This window comes from Megalopta genalis, chromosome 16 (genome assembly GCF_051020955.1).
Source record: "Megalopta genalis isolate 19385.01 chromosome 16, iyMegGena1_principal, whole genome shotgun sequence".
NCBI classification, from domain to species: domain Eukaryota; kingdom Metazoa; phylum Arthropoda; class Insecta; order Hymenoptera; family Halictidae; genus Megalopta; species Megalopta genalis.
This window is the reverse complement of record NC_135028.1, coordinates 6,467,666-6,480,508: the sequence shown is the minus strand read 5'-3', so window position 1 is coordinate 6,480,508 and position 12,843 is coordinate 6,467,666. Positions and strand designations below refer to the sequence as shown.

Here is a 12,843-nt window from a genome sequence, read left to right as displayed (position 1 = left end):
TCGCATTCGGCACAGCAAACAAAATATCCGCAGCGCCCGTTGGAAGGTAACAACCTAACAGCGTGGTACAATTTTGGGTTTACTACCCTTCTCTCGGTTCTACTGCTCCATTACTTTCGACCCAGTCTCGCTGATGGGGTCAGATAATTCGTTTGGTTAAGAAACACCGAAGGGAAAAATTCTTTGCAGCCAGAAAAGACGAGTGCGTCATCCTTAAAACCTTGAAAATATTATTTTGAGTATTATATTATATCGTATGTTGAGTATCATGTATTATATATTTTATATTATTTAATATTTCATATATATATATATATATATATATATATATATATATAACATATAATATAATATAATAATATAATAATATAATATATAATATATATTGAGTATTATATATTAATATATTAATAATATATATAATATAGTAATATAATATAATATAATGTAGTATAATAATATATTATATTTATATGTAATATTATAATATAATATATTATTATATTGAGTATTATATATTATATATTTAATATTATTTAATATTTCATATATATATATATATATTAAATATTAATATTTCAACATTAAATAATAAATATATATAATATATAATATATAATATTATAATATAATATATAATATATATTGAGTATTATATTATATATTTAATATTCAACATATAATTTAATATAATACTAAAAATAATATTTTCAAGGTTTCAAAGGTAAAAGACCTCTCTAATATTTATTATATTATATTATATTATATTAGATATGCTAATATTTTAAACTATTATATAAATTCAAGATAAATTCAAGATAAACAAATAAATTAGCTTCAAGAAATACAACTTCACATTCAATTCAGTTGAAATGAAACATTTTTATATCGAAAGAGAAATAGAAATTTAGTATTAAAAATCTGCATGGCCCAACCTACTCCTGAAATCGCTTCACAATCTCTGGACAGCCTAATTACAATAATTCTCACGAATCACTGTATAATCACCAATGTAACAACACCACATCAGTCAATCAATTAACAAAATTAGGCAGCTTGCAGATTCACATACAAAAAGGAAAAACAGAAAACAAAAAATATTGCCAAAAGAACGTCATATTCCTTTCAAAGAGCTTCGCATCACGAGGTACAAACTACCACCAACAATATCAATCAAGACCTCAACGATTAACTCTCCCCTAACTAAAACTATCTAGAACCCAAAAAACGTCGAACCAACGAACTAAATCGCGTCGAAACTCCCCAAATCGACCGAACAACGATGCGCCAAGGTGCCGACACGCCGTCCTTAGTACGCGGTCACGCGACCATTCCATTCGTCCACGACTGTCGATCTATTCCTCTTTCTGTTCGCAGAACGAAGAGCAACCAGCGGTGGATGAAACTGCGCACGACCGTGCAGCTGTCATCGGCGATCTCGACGATCCAGAAGAAGCCGCCGTTGAAGCGCGAGGACTCGTTCCTGAAGCGTTTCTCGACGCGGCAGATCCCGGAGAGCCAGGAGACGTTGGACACCGGCGAGGGCGACGGCAACGCGGCCGACGACAAAGACTTCGCCGGCCGTCGCCGTCGGCGACCGCAGAAGCCGCCGAAAACGGTGGTGAACCCGGACGAGAATTTCTATTATTACTGGCTGATGCTGTTGTCCGGCTGCGTGCTCTACAACCTCTGGACGCTGATCGTGCGCCAAAGCTTGCCGGAGCTGCAGGCGCTGGCGCCGGCCGCCTGGCTCGCCTGCGACGGCTTCACCGACCTCGTCTTCTTCCTGGACGTGGCCGTGCAATTCCGCACCGGCTACCTCGAGCAAGGCCTGATGGTCTACAACAGCAAGAAACTGGCCGGCCATTACCTGAAGTCGAAGGCGTTCGTGCTCGATCTGCTCGCGCTGCTGCCGCTCGACCTCCTCCAAGTGAACCTCGGCAGCAACCCTATGCTCAGGTTCCCCAGGTTCCTAAAGATTTACCGTGTCTATAACTATTACTATATGGTGGAGTCGCGGACGGTTTACCCGAACTTGTGGCGCGTCCTCAATCTCATACACATACTGCTGATCCTGGCGCACTGGTTCGGCTGCTTTTACTACTTGCTCAGCGAGGCGGAGGGCTTCCAGGGCGACTGGGTCTACCCGTACAGGCCCGGCGAGTACGCGACCCTGGCCAGGAAGTACCTCGGCTCCTTGTACTGGTCCACCCTCACCTTGACCACCATCGGCGACCTGCCGACCCCGGAGACCAACGCCGAGTGAGTCATACATCTCTACGACCGTACACACATGTTGCACACGAATATTGCTCTCTTTTCCCGCCGGTTTTTATAACGCTATTCTCGCTTCAACCAACCAACCAACCCCCACCACCACCGTCCTGTCGGTAATGTAACAGCACCCGCGCGTTTCACAGGGGTGCGACGGTCTGTGTTTCTTTAGAGCTCACATCGAATATTCTGACTTCAGAGAGAATCGAAAATGACGGCGCCGTTTTATGGGGGGGCGAGAGGGGGGTTTTGGAGCAATTGGCGACGCTCGCTGTGGTTTGAGCGTGCGGATGGGTTTGTTTTGTTCGCAAGGGCGAGGAGGGATCGTGGAGGTCTTCTTAACGATTCGGAGAACTTTTTGGAATTGGGGCGAAAGTGGGTGTGTGGGAAGGTACAATCGAGGATGGAGTGATTTTTCGTGGCGAAGTATGTGGGACGCGTAAATTGTCAAATTTTTGTGTGTTTCTTCTTCTTTTTTCGAGTTCATTTTGCAACTAGGATAGGGTGAAAGGTAGTTAGGGGCTTTAGGAATGTTTAGTTCGATAGATATAGCTTGGGAGACTGTTCTGAGATCACGGGCATTTAGGCTTTTATTAGGCGATGATTTTATTCAATAAATTTTATTCAATTATTATATTATATTTCTATATTATATTATGTAGTATATTATATTTCTATATTATTATTATTTATATTTCTTCATGTTTTGTTCTCGGATGCAACATTTTTCTAAAATAAATTAATAAAGATTATCGAAGTAGATATATTTTTATATGTATATAGATATTAGATATATTTCAATTATTCTTATCTAATTATTTAAATTAAGTCAGATTTGATTTTCTTCATATTTTGTTCTCGAATGCAACAGTTTTCTAAAATAATTTTATAAAGGATATCAAAATAGATATCTTTCTTAGTTAATCCTTTTTTTGACGAGAATATTCGAAGAAATGGCAAAATTCTGTGTTACCACGAGTATACTCGCAAAAAACAGCTAACTGGTTAGTTAAAGTTAGGTTTTCGCGTTATAAGAATTATTAAACTTTTGCTCGAATTATTTTAAATTAATACAATATACAGATTATAAATAAATAGATGCTGGAATAAGCAAAAATTTGCAAAAATAAGCTAAAATTTCGACTCGTGTTAATCACTGCTATCACTGTTAATAAGGAAACGATTAAATAAGAAAAGCAAAGGAAAGACTGATAATTCAATTTTTGCTCTGTAAATATTCTTTTAAACACGACAAAGTATACAAATTTTGGCCCAACATATCTCTTTGTAATAGATTTTTTATACATATAGTCACCTGCATGGTGGACGATTCAAGTATAAAAACTTGTTTGGACGAAATAATATTGTTTTATGTGACACACAAAAAAAAATAGAAATTTTTCTCGATGACATTTTTCTATGAGATTTTTGCTATGAGAAACTACACCATTTTTTACCACCATTCCTATAGTAACGTGAATGTTGCTTATTCGAGCACAGAATAGTTACATTTTACTTATATTTTTCGTTTTACATCTTATTATAAAATAATATAAAAATGTACAATTAGTACAATACATAACGAATATTATCTTATTTCTTGAATTTTCAAAAATTCCGAAATTTCTTATCGCTATTGTAATCAGTATCTAATTAAACTGATAATAAAGTTTACATCATCAAGGCAGTCATGTGTTAAACGAACAACAAATATTCAAAGCAGACTCTGTTAAGAAAGAAAAAAATTCTCTATAGAAGAATTTTATTTCCCATTTTGAATTTATTTTGTCGTATGGGACACTCCATTTCCGGTTGTACCATCAGTCACATAACGTCGTTAATACCATTAACAAGGTTAAAAATATTTTTTTAAAAATCTATTGTCAAAATAATTGTTTCAAATTAACTTCTACATATGAGGAGATCATACACATTTCTGAAACGATGCAGTATAGTGCCCTAAATGGTAAATTTTATATCGTATTTCTTTTTTAAACATTTGTACTAATCGGTAAAAATATATGAAAAATATTCGTACTTTCGAAATGATGCATTTTCATAATTCAAATGTTAAATTTTCTATTTGATCATCCCATGAGGTCCAAGTTTTCTTACACCAGACACTAATTACAGTAATGTCTCCCTCACTGACGCTCAGATTACAGTAATGTCTCCCTAACTGACGCTCAGATTACAGTAATGTCTCCCTAACTGACGCTCAGATTACAGTAATGTCTCCCTTACTGAGTTCAGATTACAGTAATGTCTCCCTTACTGACGCTCAGATTACAGTAATGTCTCCCTTACTGACGCTCAGATTACAGAAATGTCTCCCTAACTGACGCTCAGATTACAGTAATGTCTCCCTAACTGACGCTCAGATTACAGTAATGTCTCCCTTACTGACGTTCAGATTGTTCACAAAAATGGACAATTCGGAAAGAGGAGATACGAATATTATTGATATCCTTGCGGTTCATTTTTATAGTTATGAATTGTCGACAACTATAAAAACGAGCCGCAAGGCTCGATTAATCGTATCTCCTCTTCCCAAATTGTCCATTTTCGTGCACAATCTGAGCGTCAAATAGCGAGACATTACTGTATTTCGGTTGCAGATGCGAACGGGTCGCTTAAAGTCGGCCTCTACAGTTGACCTCTCCTCCATGAAAGATTAAGTCATGTCATTTGTTTCGACATGTGACATAATAGGGTTTTCTACGTGTTCTAGATATACGACCACATTACCGTCAATAAACTTAATAGCTGCGCAATTAGGATACGGACGCAGTCATTTCGCTGCACTGTTAAGGCTTTACCTTCACTCAAGCTTGGACTTAAATGCAAATGCGTATTCTCCTTACCTTTGAATGTCGGATCACGTATTAACGGGGTATTCGTCGTGTAAGTTACGTTTTCGTTTCACCTTCCTTGGGTTCACAGCAATGTCTCCCCTAATTGACGCTCGGGTTGCGCGCATAAATGGACAATTATGGAAGAGGAGGTACGATTATTCGTGCCATGCGTCTCGTTTTTATAGTCGTTGGCAATCGGCGGCTATAAAAGAACGAGCCGCACGGCTCGAGTAATCGTATCTCCTCTTTCCTAATTGTCCGTTTTTTGGGAACAACCTGTGCGTCAATTAGGGAGACATTACTGTCCTTGCGAAGAAACTATGTAACGCCTTCTGCAGTCGCATGTATTGGGTTGGCAACTAAGTAATTGCCGATTTGTTCATGAAATAAAAAGTTTCTTTTTACTTGGAACGAAGTTTAATCTGTAATGTATTTTCCATTTTGTTCGATGACCTTTTGCCATCTCTCTGACATCTTGAAAATTCCACGCTCGTAGAAAGTCTGATCCTTTTCGGCCAAAAACTGAGTTAAGTGAGATTTTACAGCGTCGTCATCGTTCAAAGTTTTACCACGAAGGGAGTTGTCCAGGGATCGAAATAAGTAGTAATCCGATGACGCGAGATCAGACAACAGACAAGATGTAACATCAATTCCCAAGCAATATCCATGAATTTTTGCCGAGTGGACAAAGACGTGTGCGGCCTAGCATTGTCCTGTTGGAAAATGACACCTTCACGATGGACCAATTCTGGTCGCTTTTCCTTGACCGCTGCATTCAATTTGTCCAGTTGCTAACATTCACGGATAATAAAAAATAACAGTGAACTGAAGAAATTATGATAGTTATTTGGATCGAGATAAATATTAATAGACGTAGCAAAAATTAGAAATTCTAAGATTCATTAATATTTTTTCAACGCTATCCTGTACGTCGTACCTTATCCACGACATTGAAAAATGGCAGATAAACGCGTTTCAAGAGCAGTAAGAAATGTTGTGGTGCTTGTCCGGTTTCAAGTAATTAATGGAATCATTGCAGGTCGGATACTACTAGCTGCTCCAATTAATTTTATCGGGCGACTAATTTTTTGTATTTCCGACACTCTGACAGTTTTCGCTGACGAAAAAAGCATTCGAGCATTTTCTGCTGACAAATGTGATAAAGCGAAAGTAATTATTTTACGCCGGATTTACGAGATTCGTTAAATGTAACGATTCCTATCATTTCAATTGAACTGTTATTATTATTAATTATTGTTATATTATAACATAACACATATTGTGACATATTATTGTTATTATTTTTATGCAAGCTGAAAACTGTCCAAAGTCGATTGTAAGGAACTGAAATTTACAAGATACCAAATCGCTCTTTTTAATAATTTTAGTAAATTGAAAATAGTGCAATAACGTTATTAAATTTTTTCATGTATTCAATATCTTGTATTTCATCTGCTCGTACTTTTTATTATTAGTGTATTAGTAACACAATTCTAGAGACAAATCTTATTTATTTAAAACATTTATTACATTATTTATGTAATATATTTAGATATTATAAATTTTATATCATAGCTTGAAAACTTATTTTTATAGTTTCTCAAAATATACTTTTTACATGCTAGCATTTTCTTCTTGGATATTTCATTTGTATTTGGTTAACATGGAAGTATACATAAACATAGTGAATAACAATTTTTCGTAATATATATATACAAATATTGATATTTATATTGATATTTATACATTGATATTTATATATTGATATTTATATTGATATTTATATATTGATATTTATATATTGATATTTATATATTGATATTTATATACTGATATTTATATATTTATATTTATGTATTGATATTTATATTGATATATTTATATATAACATAATATTATATATATAATATAACATAATATTATATATATAATATAAATGATATTTATATATAATATAAACTACTTGAGACACTTTCTTTTTCGATGATACACTTTAGACAGTAATTATAAGTTCGGAAAATATGAACTTTGGACCTACGATACTCGAGCAAGATGGTAGAAAATCAGTGATAATAACTTTAAACTTCAGAAGTCATTAGTACATTATTTCATGGTCCTTAAAAGTTACTCTATAGTTTGATTTCGATTACCCGTTATACTCGCCATCATTAAATCGGAGTAATTTTTCACGCTTCAAATTGTATACAGCCAGAAATGATAAAACAATTCGAGATGTGACTAAAACATGTTCCATTTAAACTTTATGAAATATCATTAACTTATATCTTTGCTACTTATTTATTTGATTTATTTATAATCATTTTAAATTCTTCATTAACATCGCTTTGAGTTTATTACTTTCAATCGACTATAAATACAATAATTCAAGTATTACATTAGATATATTATTATAAATCAAGTATTATATTAGAATTTGTTTCGATTCTTTTTGTCAGCAGAAACGCAGTCATTTAAATTATTTATTAACATCGCTTTTTGAGTTTATCACTTTCAATCGAGTATAAATATAATAATTCAAGTATTACATTAGATATATTATTATAAATATATATTATTATAAATCAAGTATTATATTAGAATTTGTTTCGATTCTTTGTGTCAGCAGAAACGCAATCGATCGATAACATTTAATAACAAAAGAGTACAACGAGAAATGCAATAATGAAACTGTCAGTATACATGACAAAATGCATAAATTAATTAATAAGTCACGAAGTCTAAAGCTTGTGGGAAGAGCCTAATCCACTTAATTTTTTTTATCCACTTTGTTATTTACTGCTCGTGCAATATTTTCAATTGAAACTTTTAAAGAATTTTATTTCGCGTTACGCATTCGAAAGAATTTAGAGACTTGAACTGGAAGTTTTTAATGAAAACCAATTTGTGGAGGCAACCATTTATTGCTTCACTTTATCACTGCATAGGGGAAACAATTAAAACCGTGAATTTAACACGTTTCTCGCAGTAAAAAGTCCATTTAATTTCAGCAGATAAAATTATACAGAGACATAGAATCAAATCTATCAATATAATATAATATATATATAATATATAATATATAATATATAATATATAATATATAATATATAATGTAATATATATATAATATATAATATATAATATATAATATATAATGTAATATATATATAATATATAATATATAATATATAATGTAATATATATATAATATTCTATCAGTATAATATGATATAGCGTGTACTATATTAATTTAATAGCATGAAATTGGGTAAACGTGTTGTACGTTTATCATTCAATTTGTTTGCTTTTATCAAATAAATGATACTTCATTCGGTAAACTCCGTTAGATAAAATAGATTCAAATCTATTCTTTTTTAAACTTTTTATACGAATTCAGGTTTCATCGCATCACCTATATCTGTTATATGTAAACGACCTGTATAATCGAGGTCACCGCATACCGATCTCTCCTTTAAAAATAAAAGGAGAACGCGGCCGCCGAATCCGCGGGGAAAATAGCAGCCGCGGCGGCGCGCGATTAAACGCGTGCGGCAGTTTCAATTTTCTCTGAAGTCAAGTTCCTAGCGAATTAGATGGTTAGGAATTAGACTCGTGAAGCGGTCTTGTTGTTGTTGTGTTGGCAGAGTCGTAGCGGGCGGCAATCCCCGGAGCCTCGCTCGTCGTGGCCGACTGTCCCGGCTTCTACAGTTCAAGCATAACGGAGGGTATCTGTATCGTTTCCAAAGCAAATGACGAATCAAACGGCAAAGAATCAAAGACCATGTCGAGAGAACGGAACGAATGAGTGGTGCGTGCGAGCGCAAAACGGAGATCGGAAGCGAGAGAATGGGTCGGCGTGGAGAACGATTGGGACGAAACGATTGCCAGAGTCGCGCACGTGTGCCTGTAATAGTAGTCGTCGTGATAGCTGATAAGGCCGGCTTGAAGGCGACCAGTGATTCAGTCGAGTGACGAGCACCAGCTACTTGCTGCTAAAAGGTGACGAAGATAAAAACATGTTCAGATCGATGCAGTCGAGTTTTCGAAATCAGAGATGGACATTGATATTGATTAATTATGGACAGGCACGTTTTTTGCAACTTCTGTGAACATTCCGGGTTTCTATTTTGATACACAGGTGATCGAGAAGGGAATGTAGTGATTGCTCAGGCGATTTGGAGCAAATTTTTCCTTAGCGAAAATGTTCTCCGTCGCTTCGTTAACGAGTTATTAATGAAAAACGCGGACCAATCGGAGCGCGGGTTCAGCTGGCGTGTACCCACGGCAGAGCGAGCTCGACGTAGCGGCGGCCGCGGCGGCGCATCGGGGCGTGGCCGCAGCCGTATTCGTTCTTCGATTGGTCCGCGTTTTTCATTAATAACTCGTTAACGAAGCTGCGGAGAGCATTTTCGCTAAGGAAAAAGTTGCTTGAAATCACCTCGGGAATCATCGAGTTGCACCGGCAATTCTGGAATAACTTGTATTGTTGTTGATCGAGTCAAATTTTTAACGGATTTACGCTTTGCCTTGAATTATTGGCACGGATGCCAACATTTATGTTTACGGTAATCTATAACTAGAATAAATGTTGAAATGTGGTCGATGTTATACAGTTTAACTTTTCAATGTATATATATATAATATTGTTTATATATTTAATATATTTACTTATATTTATTATTTAATTATTATATATTTATTCTTAATATTGTTTATATATAATATAATATATAATATTGTTTATATGTATATATATACATATATATATTATTATATATAATATAATAATCGACTAAAAAATAGAAATGGATCTTCTCGACTAAATTAATTTAGTAACATACTCATCCAAATTCTATTGTCCACTGTTCACGCATAATTAATTACTAAATTACTCGTCACTCTACTAAATTACTGGCCGTATTTAAAACGACCAATAGCGTGTCCGAAGGAATAAATGATGCGAGTCTGAAAGGTAATGCTGAACGAACGAAACAACGTATACTGAGGGATAAATGCGAATGGAAGGGGTTAGACGGTTAAACGACGAATAAATTCAAAGACAAATAACTTCTGATACGGGACGTCGCGTATACGGACACACACACACACACACACACACACATGAAATATTCCCTAGAATATATAGCGCAGTATCTGAATAAAGCGAATTTCGTGCTACGAGAGTTCGCTGAATAATTCGGATGCCATTTCTTTGCTTACATGTACCGTGTGTAATAGTTGTAACTTTCTTTGCAGCTGCTTGGTAAGGCATGGTGAATTTTTTATCCAAACTGTACACGAAGGAACACCTGAAAAGTATTCGGTCCCGTTTTGGGAAACGTTTTTTCACTGCATCTGTACAGATGTCAACAAACGAAGACGATGTTTTCATATTTTCAGGATTTAATATAATTGATATAATTGATATAATTGATACTTGAGATATGTTCGCATGTTATTTATGCAAGTATTTCATGCTGCCCCGATAGTGGTAGCATAAAATTTAATTAGGGATTGTAAAGCTGAGATATGAGAAAATTATAATTTAAGTAGATGGATGAAACAATTTGACTTTACACATATACAGGATGTTCTAAGATTATGGTATTTCCGGGAAACGTGGGGTTCTTGAGATCATTCGAAGCAACTTTTTCCTTTACAAAAATGTATTATTATATATATATATATATATATATATTGAATTTATTTATTTTATATTTTATATATAAATAATATATATTAGTAATATATACTATATAATAAATTCAATATATAAAATAAAATCTATAAAATATAAATATATATAAATATAAATATATACGATGGTTTTAATATTACACACTTCTACGTGTGTCACGAAATGCATCAATAGGTGCATAATATAGGAAAGCTATGATTATCACCAGCATGAATAATCAATACAAATATAAATGAGTTCCTAGATTTCATTCCCAGGCTCCTGCTGTATTCTGATGGGAAAGGAAATTAGCTTCTTAATAACATACGCATACGCAATGTCGTCCAGTTACAACGTTTTCGTTACTGAACAAAGAACTGACTATAAGACACTCCTTAATCTCCAGTTTTTTAATTGTGTTTTGTACCAAATTCTTCCACGTACACTCAATAAACCTTTTTAATTCATTTGTGGCGTTAAATTGCTCTCCTCTTCAGTATACTTCCTCAGCTAGCATCCCTAGACAGTTCTCAATCATTTTCATATCCGGCGATCTTACTGGCCAATAAAAAACTGGCTCGCGTTGTTCTTGCAGTATGCACAGCTGTGTTATCATGTTGAAAGATATACTTTTGCTTCGCTATTTTTTGTGCATGATATTGAGATATTGATATTGAGATATTAATATCGAGATATTGAGATATTGATATTGAGATATCGATATTGAGATATCGATATTGAGATATCGATATTGAGATATTGATATTGATATTGATATTGATATTGATATTGATATTGATATTGATATTGATATTGATATTGATATTGATATTGATATTGATATTGATATTGATATTGATATTGATATTGATATTGATATTGATATTGATATTGATATTGATATTGATATTGATATTGATATTGATATTGATATTGATATTGATATTGATATTGATATTGATATTGATATTGATATTGATATTGATATTGATATTGATATTGATATTGATATTGATATTGATATTGATATTGATATTGATATTGATATTGATATTGATATTGATATTGATATTGATATTGATATTGATATTGATATTGATATTGATATTGATATTGATATTGATATTGATATTGATATTGAGATATTGATATTGATATTGAGATATTGATATTGATATTGAGATATTGATATTGATATTGAGATATTGATATTGATATTGAGATATTGATATTGAGATATTGATATTGATATTGAGATATTGATATTGATATTGATATTGAGATATTGATATTGATATTGAGATATTGATATTAATATTGAGATATTGAAATTGATATTGAGATATTGATATTGATATTGAGATATTGATATTGATATTGATATTGATATTGACATTGACATTGACATTGACATTGACATTGACATTGACATTGACATTGACATTGACATTGACATTGATATTGACATTGACATTGATATCATTGTTGGCAACCGGTGACTCTAAAAATAAGCCACGAGCCTCGAATAATCGCATCTCCACCTCTTCCCAATGGGAATCGAAAACCGGGCAACAATAAAGTTTCAATTCCCAAGCACATTCCTAAAAAACAAAGAAAAAATAACAAATCCGCTTAAATAAAAAGTATCGCTCTAATTTACCCACCACCGAACCGGAGCAACGAAAGAAACAAAAATCTGTAAAGCAAAAGATAAACTCCGAACGCGCGGTATAGCGAGCGATTACGTTTTCGACGAACAGAAAGTAAGTTTCGGATGGGTTCTTCTTAAGCCGCGGAATTTATGCGACGTGCACGTACGCGCCGGTAACCAGAGAACGCTTTCACGCAGGCAAATTAGAGTATTCACGGTGGCCGGCCGGCACAGGCTTTGGCGACAGGACAAGAGTGCCCGGCGAAGCCGGCAATTACTCTTTGTCCGAAGAGGTATCGGTAAATAGATGCCGACGCCGCAACGACACGCACGGGACCCGCCTTCCTATCTGTACGCGGCCGGTGATCGATGAACGTCGGAATCGT

At 34.2% G+C, this 12,843-nt stretch overlaps 1 protein-coding gene across 8 annotated transcripts in view; it reads left to right on the top strand.

Moving 5' to 3' along the window:
- Nucleotides 1-12,843, top strand: part of LOC117227422 (uncharacterized) — a 278,167-nt gene that overhangs the window by 204,964 nt on the left and 60,360 nt on the right. For 7 of the 8 annotated variants that reach the window (XM_033482653.2, XM_033482663.2, XM_033482635.2 and 4 more), the window contains 2 exons: nucleotides 1,378-2,262; nucleotides 8,774-8,854. In XM_033482653.2, coding sequence (XP_033338544.2) covers nucleotides 1,378-2,262; nucleotides 8,774-8,854 — 966 coding nt within the window. The remainder of the gene's footprint in view (nucleotides 1-1,377; nucleotides 2,263-8,773; nucleotides 8,855-12,843) is intronic. The other variant, XM_033482673.2, reaches the window with a different exon arrangement.